Here is a 21,192-nt window from a genome sequence, read left to right as displayed (position 1 = left end):
ACGGACGACGATGGACGCCAAGTGATGGGAAAAGCTCACTTGGCCCTGTGGGCCAGGTGAGCTAAAAATGAATAATATATTTTATTTTCTTTAATAATTATTTTGTTTACCTGCAAATTCAAAAGAACACAAAAATTTTTGGAATTTTCCCAAGATTAAAGAAAAAAGTATAAATTTGACAACGGGCAGCAACATTTGAAGTTAAAAAAATGTTACACTGCAAATTTTTCAGTACCAATTTTCAATTTTACATCCGGGTTTAAAAATGAGTAAAGGAATTGTTCCAAAGAAATAAATTTGCCATCTTGGTGTAATCACGGGTGTATGGAATTTTACACCCCTGATTACACCAAGATAACTAATAATGCCCCATCCACTATGCTAAAAGACCTGTGTACATGAGAAACTTTACAAATCATGACAGAGGGAAGGATGGTGGAACAGATGTATGCCCAGTATTTCTTTTGCCAAGTTCTTAAAACAAACTCAATCATAACAAATCATTACACTTACCTCTACCTATTGGAGATTCAGGAACAGATTTCCCTTTCTTGGACCCCTTTTTATCATTACCAATTTTGTATGGAATTTGATTGATACCTATTCCACTTCCCTGCGGCAATTTAGCATAGCCAACATTATGTTGCACTTTCATGCTCCTAAGTATCTCATTGTCCACAGGCATAGGTTTCCTAAATATACAACATTTTAAGCAAATAAACATTAAAATTTATAAATTAATTCAATAGACTTTATTCAGAAATTGTATTCTATTTTTGAAATGTCATTGTTTCAGGTGCTACATTTTACCTGTTTCTTTTTTCTTTTTTTTTATAAAGTTTTCCACACATTGGATAAAGCAAACCCAATAGACAACTTTCAAATTCAATGCATTTCCGTCAAAAACTTTAGTAAACATCATTGGTGCGTTTAGAGGCATCGCCACTTCCATTCCAATGTTGAGCGATTAGTTGGAAAACTATGATTCTTTATTGCATGAATGATTTGGTAAAATGAATTCTCAAAATTGACAATCAGCCTTGATATCATTATGGAATTGGTATTAAGTACATACAGATCAAAACATTATTTCTAGATTATCCTGCACAATGATGATCACTAATATGCTTGATGAACATTAATTGTGCAGGGATCCAAGCAATCCCCTCTATCTGGTAAATGACATCATAAAGGCGCACATAATTGATGACTTTATACTGGTGAAGGACCACCTCGAAAGTGGTCTACTGATCTGTAGAGAAGTATGCAACACTTCACAAGTATAACAAGTGTAACTGTGTGCTACTGCTCACTGATGATACCCCAGCTGCAAGTGGATGACATTAATAGTGTAAAAATATGTAAGTGTTCGGTAAACAGGAAGTTGCCGAGTGATGAATCTGAAAAGGCATCACACGGTAAAGCTGACTTATATAAACCAAGAAATCAAATTTCAGAAATCCTGGCATTGTAGTTCCTGAGAAAAATGTGATGAAAATTTTCAACTTAGCCATCATGTGTAAAATGATACAAGTGTTCAGTAAACAGGAAGTTGCCAAGTGATGAATCTGAAAATGCATCACACGGTATGTCTGACTTATATAAACCCTGAAACCAAATTTCAGAAATCCTGGCATTGTAGTTCCTGAGAAAAATGTGATGAAAATTTTCAACTTAGTCATCATGTGTAAAATGATACAAGTGTTCGGTTAACAGGAAGTTGTGGAGTGATGAATCTGAAAACGCATCACATGGTATAGCTGACTCATATAAACCCTGAAATCAAATTTCAGAAATCCTGGCATTATAGTTCCTGAGAATAATGCGACGAAAATATTAATGGGACGGACGGACTGACGGAAGAATGGACAGACAGAGGTAAAACAGTATACCCCCCCCCCCTTTTTCAAAGCGGGGGTATAATAAAGAATGAAATGCTTCACTGAGCCCAGCCTGATATTACTGAAAAGATCAAACCCTGAACAGTTGGTGAAAGTTTTAACACAATATTCAACATAATATAGCTATAAAATTTGAAATGGATTGAAATATTTGTATTCATTTTCAATTGAAGAAATTATTGCACATACAGTATTGCACAGTACTGTGCTATTGCACAATACTGTGATAATATGCTACTGCCAAACAATTTGCTATTGCACAATATTGTACCATTGATGATTTCTTTCTATTGCACAATATTGTGCAATTGAAGATTTCTAACTATTGCCCAATATCTTATTGGTGTGCAATATTAGCTATTTTGCATTATAGTGCAATTGAAGATTTCTTGCCATAGCACAATACTGTGCAAGAGAAGATTCCCTGTTTTTGCACAATAAATATTTCATATAACCAGATGCTCCGCAGGGCAGGAGCAATTCACTTTGCTGTTGAATATAAATCCTCTCAAAAAAATGTTTGAAGAAATTTTCTTTTTATTTATGAAATCTGAAATGTAAACCAGATGCTCCGCAGGGCGTAGCTTTATACGACTGCAGAGGTTGAACCCTGAATGGTTGGGGCAAGTATGGACACAACATTCAAGCTAGATTCAGCTCTAAATTTGGATTGTGATTAAATAGTTGACACAGCATAGGTTTCTGACACAGAATGAATGTGTTCTAATGAACTTAAAATTTTAGTTTTCTCTTAGAGCAATTCACTATGCTGTTGTATATTAATCCTCTCAAAAAAATGTTTGAAGAAATTTTCTTTTTATTTATGAAATTTCAAATGAGAAAAATTGAACCCAATTTTTTTAATCACATCCCCCTTTCCCTTATTCCAAAACTAATCTCAATTAAAATTTCTAATGGAGTTTGCAACAATAACTACTCATTTAAATACATCATAATATATTAAGATGTAAAAAAAACTGCTTGTTGTCACTGAATGGTAAAGATTATTTTAATTTATCAGTTGGTAGTAAAAAGTGAATATACATTGTATATTGTATATAACAAAGATTTAAGTTGATTCTGGACAAAGAAAGATAACTCCAATTAAAAAATATTCTTGCTATTGCACAATATTGTGAAATTAGATATTTCTTGTTGATTCTGGACAAAGAAAGATAACTCCAATTAAAAAAAAATCTTGCTATTGCACAATATTGTGAAATTAGATATTTCTTGTTGATTCTGGACAAAGAAAGATAACTCCAATTAAAAAAAATTCTTGCTATTGCACAATATTGTGAAATTAGATATTTCTTGCAAACTATTCTGGACAAAGAAAGCTAACTCTAATTAAAAAAAAAATTGCTATTTCACAATATTGTGCAATTAGATATTTCTTGCCATTGCACAATACTGTGCCATTGAAAAGACTTGCTATTGCACAATACTTAATATAATAATTTAAGATCCTGATTTGGACCAACTTGAAAACTGGGCCCATAATCAAAAATGTAAGAACATGTTTGGATTCAGCATATCAAAGAACCCCAAGATTTCAATTTTTGTTAAAATCAAACTAAGTTTAATTTTGGACCCTTTGGACTTTAATGTAGACCAATTTGAAAACAGGAGGTCCAAGGACACAGTTATCGTCCTTTGGTTTTCGTTGTCTACGAATATAGTCCCTAGTGTAAACAGTGTATAACTTGCATGTCTTATTTGATACACTTTCCCAATTTATTTCTTGATATTAAATGCATGAAATATCAAGTAGGGGGATGTAATTACATGTAAAAAAAAATTGGGTGCTGAATCTTTATGTTAAGAAGTAAATTGGTCCAGTTCTAAAAGGTCAAATTTTAGCACGTCTGAAGCTGTCAAACTGAATTTTACACCCCCTTAACACAGAATTGTCAATATTTTGAGTTAGAGCTGGTAGAAGTTTCTATAATTTTGATATTATTTGTCTCACTGGTAGTACACTACACTGTAAAAATCTTTTTGAGAAAGAGCAGGTGCGATTTTTTTAATTTGAATTTATTGTCTAAAAGAAATGCACTACGAAATAACTGTGTTCTCGGGCCTAAGAGATGTTTTCCTGAAATCTAGATTCTGTACTTTGGCAACTTTCCTGAATGATTTGCTGGTTTCAGTTTGTCAAACTCAATCAAAGTAAAGGATTTACATCTTTGGTTTACAGAAATTCTGTTAAAATGTGCCATTTTGGCATTCTACGGCTATAATAAGCATTTTAAAGCAGTTTACATTTTATGGCTAAGAGGCATGCTGACTTTCTATCTGACAGCTTTTTTGTTCCTGATATTTGTGTTTCTATGATTAAATCAAATTTAATTAACCATTTGTGAACTCTGGATATAGAGAAAAGTAGATTATCACAGAAAAAAAGTGCAGATATTTGTATTCACGGCCATGGTTAAACGGCCTAATAGATGTATGTAAAATGTGAAGAGCTTTGTACATCAAATCTGTAGTCCATCACAAATATTTCACTAAATCTGTAAAAAAAGCACTTTATTATACTCAGTACACCTTACTCCTTTCATAGGCTACCATTTTTTTTCTCTGTATGATAGTAAGTGGTCCAACTTTATGCCTATTAAGGCTAAAACTAAATGCAAGTTTTCCATTGAAAAGTGAAAAAACTGGCCATCAGACCATATTGTTTCTAAAAAAATTAAATGCAAGAGTCCTTTTGCAATTAGACTTCTTGTATCATAACGCCTTAGCATAGAAATGAGCAAAAAGTTACACATTTTCATTTCTAATAGCTTCTGTGTGCATTTTTATATGTCAATATGGGCTACCGCCTAAATCGACTCTAAATAATTCTCAGTACTACATGGCCCAAGACCATTTTATACTCATGTGGTATGCTTTTTGACACTTTTCTATACATTTAAAGTACATTTTATATATATGAAAGAATAAATTAGGCATAAAAAACTTCAAAATCTTCAAATTGGCTGAGAAAAATGCATATTTATATGAGGCGTCCCTAAATTGGAAAATCTCTATTTTCAGGCATAGGCTTATATAAATTTAACTTTGGAATAACTACAATACATCTGATAAATAAAATGAGTGTTCAGATGCTTTTAATACTTAATATTTGATATTCAAGAGCATTTAAAAAGCAAATTTTTGCAAAATTTAAAATTTTAAGGCCAAAATCTTGACAGTTGAAGATATTTGATTTACACGTCAAAAATAAACATTCAAATGTCTATATTAAAATGACCCTAGTGTCTCTAATATATGTCATATGGCCATGAAACTTGGCAACCTATCTCACAATTGCCTAAGCTTAGGTTATGCAAAGTTTTATAAAGATTGGTCAAGTCTTTCTGTCCTATTAGGTCCAAGGACACAGTTATCGTCCTTTGGTTTTCGTTGTCTACGAATATAGTCCCTAGTGTAAACAGTGTATAACTTGCATGTCTTATTTGATACACTTTCCCAATTTATTTCTTGATATTAAATGCATGAAATATCAAGTAGGGGGATGTAATTACATGTAAAAAAAAATTGGGTGCTGAATCTTTATGTTAAGAAGTAAATTGGTCCAGTTCTAAAAGGTCAAATTTTAGCACGTCTGAAGCTGTCAAACTGAATTTTACACCCCCTTAACACAGAATTGTCAATATTTTGAGTTAGAGCTGGTAGAAGTTTCTATAATTTTGATATTATTTGTCTCACTGGTAGTACACTACACTGTAAAAATCTTTTTGAGAAAGAGCATTTTTTTAATTTGAATTTATTGTCTAAAAGAAATGCACTACGAAATAACTGTGTTCTCGGGCCTCCAAAAATGAAGAATCTACATACACAGTTAGATTTGGCATATCAAAGAACCCCATATATTCAATCTTTGATGAAATCAAACAAAGTTTAATTTTGGACCCCGATTTGGATCAACTTGAAAACGGGGCCAATAATCAAGAATCTAAGTACATTTTTAGATTCAGCATATCAAAGAACCCAACCGATTCATTTTTTGTCAAAATCAAACTAAGTTTAATTTTGGACCCTTTGGACCTAAATATAAACCAATTTGAAAACGGGACCAAAAGTTAAGAATTTACATACACAGTTAGATTCAGCATATCAAAGAACCCAAATTATTCAATTTTGATGAAATCAAACAAAGTTTAATTTTGGACCCTTTGGGCCCCTTATTTCTAAACTGTTGGGACCAAATCTCCCAAAATCAATACCAATCTTCCTTTTATGGTCATAAACCTTGTTTTAAATTTCATAGATTTCTATTTACTGATACTAACGTTATGGTGCAAAAACCAAGAAAAATGCTTATTTGGGCCCTTTTTTGGCCCCTAATTCCTAAACTGTTGAAACCAAAACTCCCAAAATCAATCCCAACCTTTCTTTTGTGGTCATAAACCTTGTGTCAAAATTTCATAGATTTCTATTAGCTTAAACTAAAGTTATAGTGCGAAAACCAAGAAAATGCTTATTTGGGCCCTTTTTGGCCCCTAATTCCTAAAATGTTAGGACCAAAACTCCCAAAATCAATACCAACCTTCCTTTTGTGGTCATAAACCTTGTGTTAAAATTTCATAGATTTCTATTCACTTTTACTAAAGTTAGAGTGCGAAAACTAAAAGTATTCGGACGACGACGACGACGACGCCAGTATGATAGCAATATACAAAGAGAATTTTTTCAAATTTTGCGGTCGTATAAAAATAAATAACTAGAGGCTCTAAAGAGCCTGTGTCGCTCACCTTGGTCTATGTGCATATTAAACAAAGGACACAAATGGATTCATGACAAAATTGTATTTTGGTGATGGTGATGTGTTTGAAGTTCTTACTTTACTGAACGATTTTGCTTCTTACAATTATATCTATCATGAACTTTGCCCATTAGTAACAGAGAACTATATTTGGTAAAAATTTACATAAATTTACCAAATTAATGAAAATTGTTAAAAATTGACTATAAAGGGCAATAACTCCTTAAGGGGTCAATTGACCATTTAGGTCATGTTGACTTATTTGTAGATCTTACTTTGCTGAACATTATTGCTGTTTACAGTTTATCGCTATCTATAATAGTATTCAAGATAACCAAAAAAATTACCAATTGGAGGGCAGCAACCCAACAACCAGTTGTCCAATTCATCTGAAAAATTCAGTGCAGATAGATATTGACTTGATTAACAATTTAACTTCTTGTCAGATTTGCTCTAGATGCTTTGGTTTCATAGTTATAAGCAAAAAACTGCATTTTACCCCTATGTTCTATTTTTAGTCGTGGCGGCCATCTTGGTTGAATGGCCAGGTCATCGGACACATTTTTCAAACTAGATACCCCAAAGATGATAGTGGCCTAGTAGTTTCAGTGGAGATTTTGTAAAAGATTACTTAGATTTATGAAAAATGGTCAAAGATTGACTATAAAGGGCAATAACTCCTAAAGGGGTCAACTGACCATTTTGGTCATGTTGACTTATTTGTAGATCTTACTTTGCTGAACATTATTGCTGTTTACAATTTATCTCTATCTATAATAATATTCAAGATAATAACCAAAAACAGCAAAATTTCCTCAAAATTACCAATTCAGGGGCAGCAACCCAACAACCGATTGACCGATTCATCTGAAAATTTCAGGGCAGATAGTTCTTGACCTGATAAACATTTTTATCCCATGTCAGATTTCCTCAAAATGCTTTGGTTTTTGAGTTGAGTTATAAGCCAAAAACTGCATTTTACCCCTATGTTCTATTTTTAGCGGTGGCGGCCATCTTGGTTGGTTGACCAGGTCACGCCACACATTTTTTAAACTAGATACCCCAAAGATGATTGTGGCCAAGTTTGGATTAATTTGGCCAAGTAGTTTCAGAGGAGAAGATTTTTGTAAAAGATTACTTTAATTAACGAAAAATGGTTAAAAATTGACTATAAAGGGCAATAACTCCTAAACGGGTCAACTGACCATTTTGGTCATGTTGACTTATTTGTAGATCTTACTTTGCTGAACATTATTGCTGTTTACAGTTTATCTCTAACTATAATAATATTCAAGATAATAACCAAAAACAGCAAAATTTCTTCAAAATTACCAATTCAGGGGCAGCAACCCAACAACCGATTGACCGATTCATCTGAAAATTTCAGGGCAGATAGATCTTGACCTGATAAACATTTTTACCCCATGTCAGATTTGCTCTAAATGCTTTGGTTTTTGAGTTATAAGCCAAAAACTGCATTTTACCCTTATGTTCTATTTTTAGCCGTGGCGGCCATCTTGGTTGGTTGACCGGGTCACGCAACACATTTTTTAAACTAGATACCCCAATGATGATTGTGGCCGAGTTTGGTTTGATTTGGCCCAGTAGTTTCAGAGGAGAAGATTTTTGTAAAAGTTAACGACGACGGACGATGGACGCCAAGTGATGAGAAAAGCTCACTTGGCCCTTCGGGCCAGGTGAGCTAAAAATTGAACCCAATTTTTTAATCACATCCCCCTCTCCCTTATTCCAAAACTAATCTCAATTAAAATTTTCTAATGGAGTTTGCAACAATAACTACTCATTTAAATACCAAAAACTTTCACCTGAAATTCCTTCTTTCATTTTCTCTGTTCAGTGAAATTGGGATCAAAAGTCTAATTTGGCTTTAAAAATAGAAAGATCATATCATAAGCAACAAGTGTATTAAGTTTCAAGTTGATTGGACTTCAGCTTCATCAAAAACTACCTTGACCAAAAACTTTAACCTGAAATTCCCACTTTCATTTTCTATGTTCAGTGGACCGTGAAATTGGGGTCAAAAGTCTAATTTGGATTTAAAATTAGAAAAATCATATCATTAGCAACAAGTGTATTAAGTTTCAAGTTGATTTGACTTCAGCTTTATCAAAAACTACCTTGACCAAAAACTTTAACCTGAAATGGGACGGATGGACGGACGCACAGACGGACGAACAAACGGAGCCACAGACCAGAAAACATAATGCCCCTCTACTATCATAGGTGAGGCATAAAAACAAGTTGCTTTCTTTAAAAAAAGAAAAGCAATACATGAACCTAAGACCGCTGACTACCGTGTCACCAAAAGATAGTTGCTGAATTTGTGTTTGCTTTTGTATTGAAATAACTGACTGTAAATAGAAGATGCTAGTTGAAAGTATATGTTTACAGCTTTTATATGAATTGGCCGATTTGAATAGTCATTTTGAAGCTCAATTATTTTATTTATTACTTGGGAATGTGCATAATTTTTCCAATTATAAGCATTTGGCAAATTGTCATTTCTCCTAACCAGATGACTTATGCAAATTGCACAAACCTATCGCAGTATAAATTTATGCTCTCACTTTGCTTTATAATCTGGAATTCTGGGTGCATTTATTTTATATATCATATCTTTATATTTTGTTTCCTACATGAATGCCTTTATGACAAACTCGAATTTGAAGCTGTCTTTACTCATGGTAGATGTTTTATGCGTTGAAACCTGTGACATGCAATTGATTTGGACCTCTTGTGAAGAGACTTATTTTGGTCTCATAAAACATCTAAAATTTTAAGGATTTCCTGATTTGACTTTTAAATCAGTTCAAACATTATACAGGGAAACTTAGTATTGCTGAAGAATTTCTTAGTTCAGAAGTTTATGACTACCAGCTGTATACACTTTCAAAATTACCAATTTATATAAAAAGGTATGAAGTTATAAAAATATACCAGAATTCAAGTGATGTACACCAGACACGAGTTAAGTCTGCAAAAAAAGCATCAGTGACGCTCTCATGAAAAAAGTTAAAAGGCTAAATACATTACAAAGTTAAGGAATCTATTCTTTGGGTAGACAATCCTTATATAATGTTTCGAAAATGTCAAAGTTTATAATAGGACAGTGACTCAAAAAAGAAACAAAAGAGAAACATCTCGAGGTCAGAATATCGTTAGTTATGATGACCGTGCGTGGAAGTCACATGTAAAGCTCTTTCTGCCGTGTTCTGAATTTAGATAATAAAAACGAATAATAGTATTGCATGCAAGTTGTATTTTAGCGCAAGAAATAGTAAATAGAAAGCATCTCACTGATACTCAGGAAAAGAATACGCATTTGCGTTATCACATATCTTAATATCATAGTTGAATTCGAATGTAAAACGGCCTACATTAAATGTTTTGACTTCGGATTCATTGACATTGGCCTTTGATATGTGATTTATAAAGTGAACGAATCAAGACGTGTAGACTAGTTGTTCAACACAATGAACACAATTTTTAAAACCGTACCATAATAAAAATATGTAGATGCTATAAGGTTAAACTTTGAAAAATTGAATGACAATTTTACAATTAACTAACGTTCCTGTTAGTAATCTTTTCCAAATTCTTTTAGTTATATACTATATTATATTAATAAACACCAACGTCAAATATTTGCGGATGGACATTGTATTTATTGAATGAATCTAAATCATAACATTCCATTATATATGTGAATAAATTACTAGACAAAATATAAGCAAAGACTACTAAATCCATATTAAAACAGTATAAAATAATCAATATTATGGTTGTAATTAAATTTTGTTGTGATTATTGTAAATTGTTTTTTACGGTTGTTGTCAGCTGCAAAGATTTGAAATAATGCTTTATGTAATCTATTATTGAGAACACACAAGTATTTTTATTTACGACCGTTTAAGATTTGAATATTTAATAAATTCATCTTACTTTCCGTTTTATGGATATATTACAATACAAAAAAATAAAATAAAACCTATTAAATATTAAATCGGGATGAAATAATAAACGTAGAAATATAATAATTATTGTTTGTAAACATTTTTTTTGTAGGATTCAAGAATTTATTTAAATCTTATTTGTATGTTTCCTTTACAAATAAATATTTAAAAATATCAAAGCCGAGTATCTTGTCATATAACATATTTATTCCTTAATTGTAGCTCTGAAAATATTCTGATTCAATCATTGTTAGTTTCTTCAGAAACATAAATACGGTATATTAATTTGGTAGATATTTCTTTCATTCCGATTGAATTAAATAAGTTTGATTAGAATATCATCTTTCTGTTTTCCGATCTAATATAAATAGTATAACCAGAATGTTCTCCACGTAAGTCTATGATGAAATACACTGTCAGTATCCCGTGGACAAATCTTCAAACATAATTAGTTTACATGTTATCGAGACAATGTTATAATTGACCCAGATACACACAGTATACAGTGATCGTTTTAAAACAAATATAATTGCTTCGTCAAGGGCCATCAAGGGACCATATCAAAGACGTAGATAACAACTTGTTTAGATCTGTATAAATGACCGAAAAATTTCGAGACGTTCCGAGAAATTTATTCTGACTTCCGGCCGAGAGATATTGAGTTTCCCATAGACACATCCAAAACTCACCAATATATAAGCATGAACCCCTCAGGGGGTTCATGCAATAAATTGAAAGCTAATCACCTCAAGACAATACAACATTTTTTATACATAATTTAATTTAAGAGCAGTGAAAGGAGGGTAATTCAAACAAATTTAAATTATTATTATGTTTGAATTAGCTCCCTTACACTGTTTTTAAACTAGGTTTTGTACTACAGTTATTGGTCATTAACATAGACCCCTTGTTTGGCCCTTATTCCTAAATGGTTTGTGCCATATCCTCCCAAAAACAATTATTACCATCCTTTTATGGTATGGAAACTTGTGGAATAATTTCAGAGAGATCCATACACCTTTCCACAAGTTATTGTCTAGAAACTAGAAAAATGCTTATTTGAGCCCTTTTTGGCCCTTAATTCCTAAATTATTGGGACAAACCCCCCAAAAAACAATTTTAACCTTCCTTTTGTGGTCATTAACCCTGTGTTCAAATTTTATTGATTTCAATTTACTTATACTAAAGTAATTACCCGGAAACCAAATGTCTGTGAATGACGTAGATGAAAACGACAAAGTGATACCAATGCTTGCTTTTGGCCCTTTTCCACTTAATGTTTGGGGAAATTAGAAATTACCCCCAAAATTCAATCCCAGCCTTCCCTTTGTAGTATATATGGTACCGTGCATTACAATTTCAGATGGATACATACACTTAAATACAAGTTATTGTCTGGAAACTAGAAACTAGAGGCTCCAAGGAGCCTGTGTCGCTCACATATTTTTATTTACAGAAATAATGCACCCGTTATACTTTTGCTCTAGTTTCAGAAATACAGGTCAAAAACTGCATTTTCCCCCTTTGTTCTGTATTTAGCCATGTCTGCCATGTTGGTTAGCAGGCAGGGTCATCGGACACATCCATAATAATAATAAAATTAATAACCAAAAACAACAAAATTTCCTTAAAATTACTGATTGAGGGGCAGCAACCTAACAACAGTTTGTCTGATTTGTTTGAAAATTTCAGGACAAATATAGCTAAGCCTGATGAACATTTTCTTCTACATCAAACTTGCTCTGAATGCTTAATTTCAGAGATATAAGCCAAAAATTGCATTTTATCCTATGTTCTATTTTAAGCTATGTCAGTTGGCTGATGGGTTCATCAAACACATCTTTTAAACAAAATACCCTAATAATGATTTTGACAAAGTTTGGATAAAGGAGTAGGTCTGGTAAGGGCTGATTTTGGCCCCAATTTTCAAGTTCATATCTGACGAAATATTTTAGACACTTTTTAAACACTTAAGTGTCTATTTCAATTGATTCAATTAGTTTTTGTGAAAGATTTCAACTAATTAAGTCGTTAAAATCGCTCTGATTCAAGATTAAATATGAAAAATCTATCAAATTTGCCAAAAATCGTCACTTTTCAGATGTTTTTTGTCAAAAATGAAAGTGGCCGCATCCGTGTTCATCCTCAACCTTTATATATATTATGTATTATCTTCAAATAAAACTTTCATTTCAATATTATGAATGAACACGAATGCGGCCACTTTCATTTCAGACAGAAACCGTCTAAAATTTTACTAAAATGCTGAAATTATGAAGATATCAGTTATTTAGCATGACTTCATGATGCTAGTACCCGATATATGTGCATTGTATTGTCAAAAACAGCCCATATTTATGTAGCAGAATCATTCAACTTTCCAATAAATAGCTTAACGATTACCTTATCACATTTTTTAAAACTGCTATATTTTGGGGCCAAAAAGGGGTCTTACTGAACCTACTCCTTTATCTCAGTAGTTTGAGAGGTGAAAACTTACAAAAATGAACACACAAAAAAATACTGTCAGGGACAATAACTCTTTAATAAGTTTAAAATAGTTTATATTGATAGGGATTAATACTGGAATCAAAAGAGCCAAAAAATATATAGGTCAATGTGCTTGTTAAGTTCAAGTTCTCAAATCCTATTTAAAAATAATTAATATCTTATAAGACTTTTACAGATGGCTTATTATTATACATGTAAAAGATTTATAAAAAGAAATCTACCAAACTGGCAATTTTTTTTTAAGGCATTCAAATGGATAAACCAGAGGATTCCAAAAATCTGACATAAAATTCAAAACATGACAAGCTAACTACCTTAAGGGCATACGATACAGTTACAGGGAAGGTAATGACGTTGCTAAAGTAATTTGTAATTTTCGCGACGTCAAACGGTGACATATCGGGAAAAGATGCATTTTTCGACTGATTTTTATCATTCAAACTGATTTAATTTGAAAACGAGTTCATAGACCCCTATTTTTCAAAACCGTATTTTGTTTCATTTTGCCGGAGATTATGTGACCCAAATTTTATAAAACTGTAAATAGAGGATTTTTTTGAATTTTGATAAACATGCAGTAAAAAATGATGCTTTTTCCTCAATTCATGAACATTTGATAAATATGAGTTATTTCTGAATAAAAAATTGCTATTTTTTAAAGATATTTATAAAATACAGAAATTACCGATTATTTAACAAAAAACAATTTGTGTTTATATCTTTTATAACAAAAAAGTTATGTCTTTCTTTCGAAAAAGAAATTAAGGCCACAAATCTGAATTTCGAGCAAATATAAAACATTTCGACCTCATTTTACTCAAAAAGTAGCACATGAAGGTATATTTTTTATTACATATTCAATTTAATCAGGTAAAAAATAGCCTACATGCAAATTTTCATGAACTTGTAAATACAGGATCGAAACTGTATTGTATGCCCTTAAGGGGTGAATTGACCATTTTTGTCATGTTGACTAATTTGTAGATTTTACTTTGCTGAACAATATTGCTGTTTACAATAATCTCTATCTATAATAATATTCAAGATAACCAAAAACTTAAAAATAACCTTAAAATTACCAATTAAGGGGCAGCAACCCAACAACAGGTTGTCCTATTCTTCTGAAAATTTCAATTTCAGGACAGACAGATCTTGACCTGATAAACAATTTTACCACACGTCAAATTTGCCATAAATGCTTTTGTTTCAGAGTATAAGCCAAAATCAACATTTTACCCCCTTTGTTCTATTTTTAGCCATCTTGGTTCACAGACACATTTCTTTTACTTAGATACCCAAATGATGTTTGTGGCCAAGTTTGGTTAAATTTGGCCCAGTAGTTTCACAGGAGAAGATTTTTTGTAAAAATTAACGACAATGCTGACACAGGACGCTAAGTGGCACTCTAGACCCTTTTGTTTTCCAAACAATTAATATTGCAAATAATTAACAAGTTCCGGGTCGAATCTGATACCAATACCAATAGTATAATATATTCACCTTAACTGTACGTTCCGCATTTGACAGGCGCACCACCAAATGGTGTATTTAGGATTTTGCTGTATACAGATGTCATAATCAAAGGGCTGACACTACTAAATTCAATCATTGTCAAATTGTTCCCTATTGTAGTTTTATTCAACAATCAGCAAGACTTTCTAAGATAACTAATATAAGACAATGCTGTTGATTAAAAAATACTCCATTCCTGGATAACCAGGAAATTTTGTTTTCCAAATAATTGATATTACCAATAATTGATAAGTTCCAGGTCGACGGGTTCAAACAGAAAGATTTGAAAGTAGAGAAAACTGTGTATCTTAAAATCAACATGACTTTATCAGATGACAATACCAATTACTAAAATAAGGCTTTTATAAATAATTAGGCATAGTTATTTACTTTAATTCAGTCACGGACCTGCAATATCACAGGTGTGTACTTGTGTGTCTTAAACTAGCTAGTTATCACCAGGTATTGCCAATTGTCTATTATTGTTTATTGTTATATACAAGTCTAATCTTAAACACCTTCTGACATTGATTACACAATGCTAATTGCCTATTACCTTTTAAAACAAAATCATAACAGGAAACGGTGACATCCTGTTTTCTCAGACTTTACCCATATCAATTTAGAGTTTCTCTGACTTCTTCTAGATCTCTGTCTGTGTAAATTTCATAAACAAAAATGTCTACTGAAAATTTTCGAGGTAAACATTTTCAGAAAGCGGAAGATTTAAAATTTTAACAGGAGGGACGGAAGAGGGTCTGAAAAGCAGGAGATTTTAACTCCCGCCGGAAGAACCACATGTATGTGGTTCAATGTCAGAGAGATTCATACAGTTAAACACAAGTTATTGTCCGGCAACTAGAAAAATGCTTGTTTTTGGCCCTTAATTCCTAAACTGTTTGCCTCATAACCCTTAAAATAATTCCCAACCTTCTACTTGTGGTATTAAACATTGTTGTATAATTTCAGAGCAATTGAAATACTTATACAAAAGTTATTGTCCTGAAACAAGATAAATGCTTGTTTTGGGCCCCTATATCCTAAACGGTTGGGACATTCATCCCCAAAATCAATCCCAACCTCCCTTTTGTGGTATTTAACCTTCTTAGAAAATTTCATAGAGATTCATTCACTTAAACTAAAGTTAGTGTCCGGAAACCAATGTGTCTTCGAACGACGAATAAGACATCATACCATTATACAATCACAAAGTGTTTTTTTTGCTGTCATATAAATTTGCTAATTTGGGCCCCTTTTTGGACACCAATTCCTAAACTGTTGGGACCACAACTGCCAAAATCAATCCCAACCTTCCTTTTGTGGTTTAAAATCTTGTGTTTAAATTTCCTAAAGTTCTATTTACTTATACTAAAGTTAATGTCTTCAAATGACGCTGCAGCTGCAATTTCTTTTTGGTCGTATAAAAACATGATAAGTAAAGTTTATCTAGTTAAACCTGTAAATTGAAAAACTATTGTAATATTTTTGGCAATGCATACAGACCTGCAATAAAGAACTATTTTTTTTTAAACATGTACAAGATTATCTGTGATTGTCTTGTATTAGTGTTTTTTTTATTAATGAGTTTTGCATTATCTTCAACTCAATGAGCATGATCCATTAAACATGCAGTTTTCAAGAATTTCAAAACTAAAATAAATATATATATACCTGTACACATTTTGTGCTAAATGATCCGGCCAATCAGATAGCATTTTCCCATTTTCAGGATAACACATAGGAATCACAGAGTAAGGCGTCATCTCATCATTTATGTGCATGTACTGTAATTGTTCTGTCTGCAAAATTATGATATTATCAACAATCAGTAGTTAAGGTCATCTTATTTTTGTTTTAATATGATTTTACTAAAATAGAAGAAATTACCTAATAACAAGAATGTGTTCATAGAACAGACCTTCTAAAATTCAAACTGACCATTTTTCCATGCATTCATCATGTTATGTGCGTGTACCAATTGTGCGCTCATCATTCCCTGTGTTTTTCATGTAACGTGCGTGCATTGTTCATTCATTGTTAACCGTGTAACAACGTGCGTTCATCAATCATTCATTCTTAAACGTGTATTGTGCGTTCATCAATCTTGTATAACCGTGCAATGTGCATTCATCAATTTCTAATCAGGTAACGTTCATTCATTGTGGTTTTCATATGATAGAGCTCATCAAAGCTTATATTTTATCTGCTATAGTGTATATGGTCTCTGAGGAGAAGATTTTTGTAAAAGTTAACAAAGATTTACGAAAAATGGTTAAAAATGGACTATAAATTAAGGGCAATAGCTCCTAAAGGGGTCAACTGACCATTTTGGTCCTGTTGACTTTTTTGTTAATCTTATTTTGCTGAACATTTTTGTGATTTACAGATTATCTCTATCTATAATAATATTAAAGATAATAACCAAAAACAACAAAATTTCGTTAAAATTACCAATTCAGGGGCAGCAACCCAACAACCAGTTGTCCAATTCATCTTAAAATTTCCCGGCAGATAGATCTTGACCTGATTAACAATTTTACCCCATGTCAGATTTGCTCTAAATGCTTTGGTTTTTTAGTTATAAGCCTAAAACTGCATTTTACCCCTATGTTCTATTTTTAGCCATCTTGGTTGGTTGGCCAGGGCCAATTTTTAAACTAGATACCCTAATGATGATTGTGGCTAAGTTTGATTTTTTTTGGCCCAGTGGTTTCAGAGGAGAAGATTTTTGTAAAAGTTAACAACGCCAGACGACAGACGACGGACGCCAGACACCAAGTGATGAGAAAAGATCACTTGGCCCATCGGGCCAGGTGAGCTTACAAAGGACACACTTGAATAAGCCCTGACTGCTCTCGAAAAAGCCCAGACATGAAAAACTGAATTTAGTCTCAAAATGTCATTTTCAATGCAATAACAATAGTTTTTGTAAAGTGTCTGTATATTTAAGGATATATAGATTCCATGTATGCATTTCCGTTGACATGTGCATTTGTATGTGTAAGAAAATGGCTTTATTCTGTATTTTGGAATAAAAGCATTTAAAGGATAAATTCAACTTTTTAAACGAAAAGCAATGTCAGAATGATACTATCTTTATATCTCAAATACTAACATATCATGTATAACCTTGAATATCAAACTCAAGCTTCTGTATCACGTCTTGTTAGAAAAGAAGTCTGTTTGTTTACATTTCTGATCATATTCACTCAAAAAAAAGCTTGATCAACTCACTCGAAAAACCATGATTCTAGCTGGACATTATACCTACCGCGAACAGACGGACAAATGAACGGACGCACAGACTTAAAAACATAGTGGCATACTTCTACAATTGGAGTATTGTAGATGGGGCTTAAAATCAATAATAATTTATGTATTTGTACAGTAACTGAAGTTCAAACTTCTTTAACTTACAGTATCAGCAAATTCAGTAGGCTGTGGAAAAGTATTAAATACTGGATGTTCCCCTGAGGCAAACTCATGAAGATATCCTGCAATAAATTTTTTTATCATATAACTACAGTAAGAATAATAGTCAATATCAGGGATATAAACTAATCAAAGAGCTGAAATCTATGAGGGAAAATGATGCCATTGTCTCTAATATTAGCTATTATCTTACCTCCTATACATTTCTAGGAATATGATTGGTTAAAAGTGTCCGTGTGAGGACCGTGTATATTTCATATAGGTAAGTAGAGAGGTGGGGCTTATTTCAACACAGTAAGTTGCAGTGTTACGTCCTTTTATAAAAAAAATATGGTACTGAGAAAAAATCTTAAAGGTTGCAACAGATGAAGAAATTGATGATCAAGATTAAAATAACTTAAAAAAACACATTTACACCTAACAAGTTGTTATTGTTGTCATCTGTTTTAATAAGATAAATAGAAGAAGTTTCTTAATGCTACAAATGTAACAGTATTGAAGACATGTTCATTTTGATAGGTCACTAGTCTAAATTTCACACGTTAAGATAGTCGGTAAGATAAATTTCGTTACATATTGTGCTAGTGACGTAATACAGTATATATGGGGTCAGTAAATTCCATATGGGGATTTACTGACCCCATATTTACCATATTAGGTCAATAGCACACTATGTACTCATAACTAATAGTATTGGGATATTGTTGATGCAAGTCTTGATTTTCACATAATTTACCTACTGAATCTTAATAGAGACTTTTCAGTTCATGGAAGGCTGACAATAGAATAGAAATGAATTATTTTCAATTTCTATGGCTATTTGTTTGTCAAGATATATATATATAGCATATTAATCTATTGTAATAAAAATTCATAATATCTAATAAAATTTGTAGATGTTGATAACAAAGTCCTTATATTTGTAAGTAACATTTGTTTATAGTGGAAAATCTTTTTAACGTTTAATCATCTACAATTAAAAAGTGATTAATGTTAGATACCTCTGGTTAATTTCCCAATCAGTCTATTATGAAGGGGAGATAAATAATTTAATTTCCATTTATAGTCTTTTTTCAAAAATGATGAACGGTTCTTTATATTGGTATGTAATCATTTTAAATGTTTCAAATTTATGAAATTATATTCGTATGTACATCAATGTTTTTGATACACTAATAACAAAAACTGAAATATATTGAATTGATACATTTTGTAATAATCCAAAATTATATCAGAAACCTATACTTAATTATAAAATAATGAACCTATTAAAGGGAGACAATATTCGCATAATTTTTTTCTTCGAATCAGCACATAATACAAAGGAATGTCATTCTTGCATAAAAATGGCACATCAATATAATTAATTAATTTGTGTTCAACCTTCAATGAAGATTCTAAATCATAAATAGAACCAAAAGTTGTTAATCTATAGGATAGTGAAGACTAATGAAAGCTAACCCACAGTAAAAATATTTCTTTGAAATTCTATAAAACTTTCTAAGAAAAATGCTCGAGCCACTTGACTTTCATAGCTCAAAATTAACGTTTTAACACAATATTTTAAAAAAGTAGTAAGACATTATTTGCTTCTCAAAGTGTAAGACGCAATAAAAATCATATGCTTGCATCATCCTACCCAAATACAGATTTAATTAAGCCCTGAACACTTGTTTGTTTAAATTTAAAGATACTTGTTTGTTACAAATCACAAGTACATGTTAAGATCCAACTAAATACCCATATCCCAATATCGTCAGGTAAATATGCTCAAATATATATACATGTGTGTGTGAGAAGTGAATATACTAAAGAAGATGTGGTATGATTGCCAATGTGACAACTCTCAACAACAGACCAAATGAGACAGAAATTAACAACAACTAGAGGCTCTTGATGCTCACCTTGGTCTATGTGCATATTAAACAAAGGACACAGATGGATTCATGACAACATTATATTTTGGTGATGATGTGTTTGTAGATCTTGCTTTACTGAACATTCTTGCTACTTCCAATTTTCTCTAATTGTAATGAACTTGGCCTTTAAGTTACAGAGGAACATATGCAACTATTCCAGTCATAATTAGGTTCGATAACTCTGTATGTGACTGGTTTAATTATGATTATGTAAAATGTACTGGTTACCCAAGTAATGATTTCAAAATATATATATATATATATATAGATATTGCTCTTTGTTACAATCCATCTGTTGTTTCCTTTCGTTGATATAAAATATTATCATAAAATGATTTCATAAACAATCGTATAATGAGCTATAATACTAATCTTATATTAAGTCTTGTCAAAACTTACATCGTGATTAGGCCACTTTGCCATGTTTGTTTTCTTTGATCACGTTGATGACTTAATTAATATCTCCACAATCTAGCTTTATTAATTATCATACGAGTTACAATAACGTGTCATGTTTAATTGCAATAAAAACAGTTAAATCTTATTGAATTATTTGCATTTGCAAAAAAAGTGTCGAACATCGTCTACGTTTGAAATTATTTGGTCGCCATTTTGTTATATGTTACTTCGAAATTGTATCAAAACAAATAGCATGTTCCCACTTTCACAGAGGGAAATAATGTTTAATTCTATGCTGCATTAAGGTAAGACAATTATTGAAAAGACATGCATCTAACAATTTTTCGATTTTCATCGTAAAAATCTACAAAAATATATATTCCCATGTCGCCCCACGCTATCAATGTTCATGTAAACTGCATGGTCGGTGCATGTAAATCTTTATTTTTTAGTGAGAGACTGTTTCTTATAAATATATTGAGGAACATGTGAAAAGGAAATTTCTTAAGTTCAAAAAGACACACTTTGATAAATATTTGAAATATTACTTTTGATGTATAACTAAATAAATACCGGTATGTCGTGTCGTTGTGAACCTTCAACAGTGAAAATATTGCTGAGGACTGCCAAAATATGAACTTTTCAAACAAACTTCGAAGCAAAAAGTTTAATACCTGAACTCATATGGTTTGGGATTTACTTTAAATAAATATGTTGTCGATCTTTTAAGGGGTTGGAAGGATATAAGCAACAATAAATTAGTTGAGAAA

The 21,192-nt window shown here is 31.9% G+C and overlaps 1 protein-coding gene across 2 annotated transcripts in view; it reads right to left on the bottom strand.

The window, feature by feature from the left end:
* LOC134708028 (PAN2-PAN3 deadenylation complex catalytic subunit PAN2-like) overlaps positions 1-21,192 on the bottom strand; it is a 281,367-nt gene that overhangs the window by 179,098 nt on the left and 81,077 nt on the right. For both annotated transcript variants that reach the window (XM_063568271.1, XM_063568270.1), the window contains exons 10-12: positions 18,090-18,166; positions 16,344-16,471; positions 514-692 (exon numbers count right to left, since the gene is read on the bottom strand). In XM_063568271.1, the coding sequence (XP_063424341.1) occupies positions 514-692; positions 16,344-16,471; positions 18,090-18,166 (384 nt within the window). The remainder of the gene's footprint in view (positions 1-513; positions 693-16,343; positions 16,472-18,089; positions 18,167-21,192) is intronic.

The sequence above is a fragment of the Mytilus trossulus genome, chromosome 2 (genome assembly GCF_036588685.1).
Source record: "Mytilus trossulus isolate FHL-02 chromosome 2, PNRI_Mtr1.1.1.hap1, whole genome shotgun sequence".
Lineage (NCBI taxonomy): Eukaryota > Metazoa > Mollusca > Bivalvia > Mytilida > Mytilidae > Mytilus > Mytilus trossulus.
Note: the sequence above shows the minus strand (reverse complement) of the source record. Positions and strands in the feature narration are given on the sequence as shown.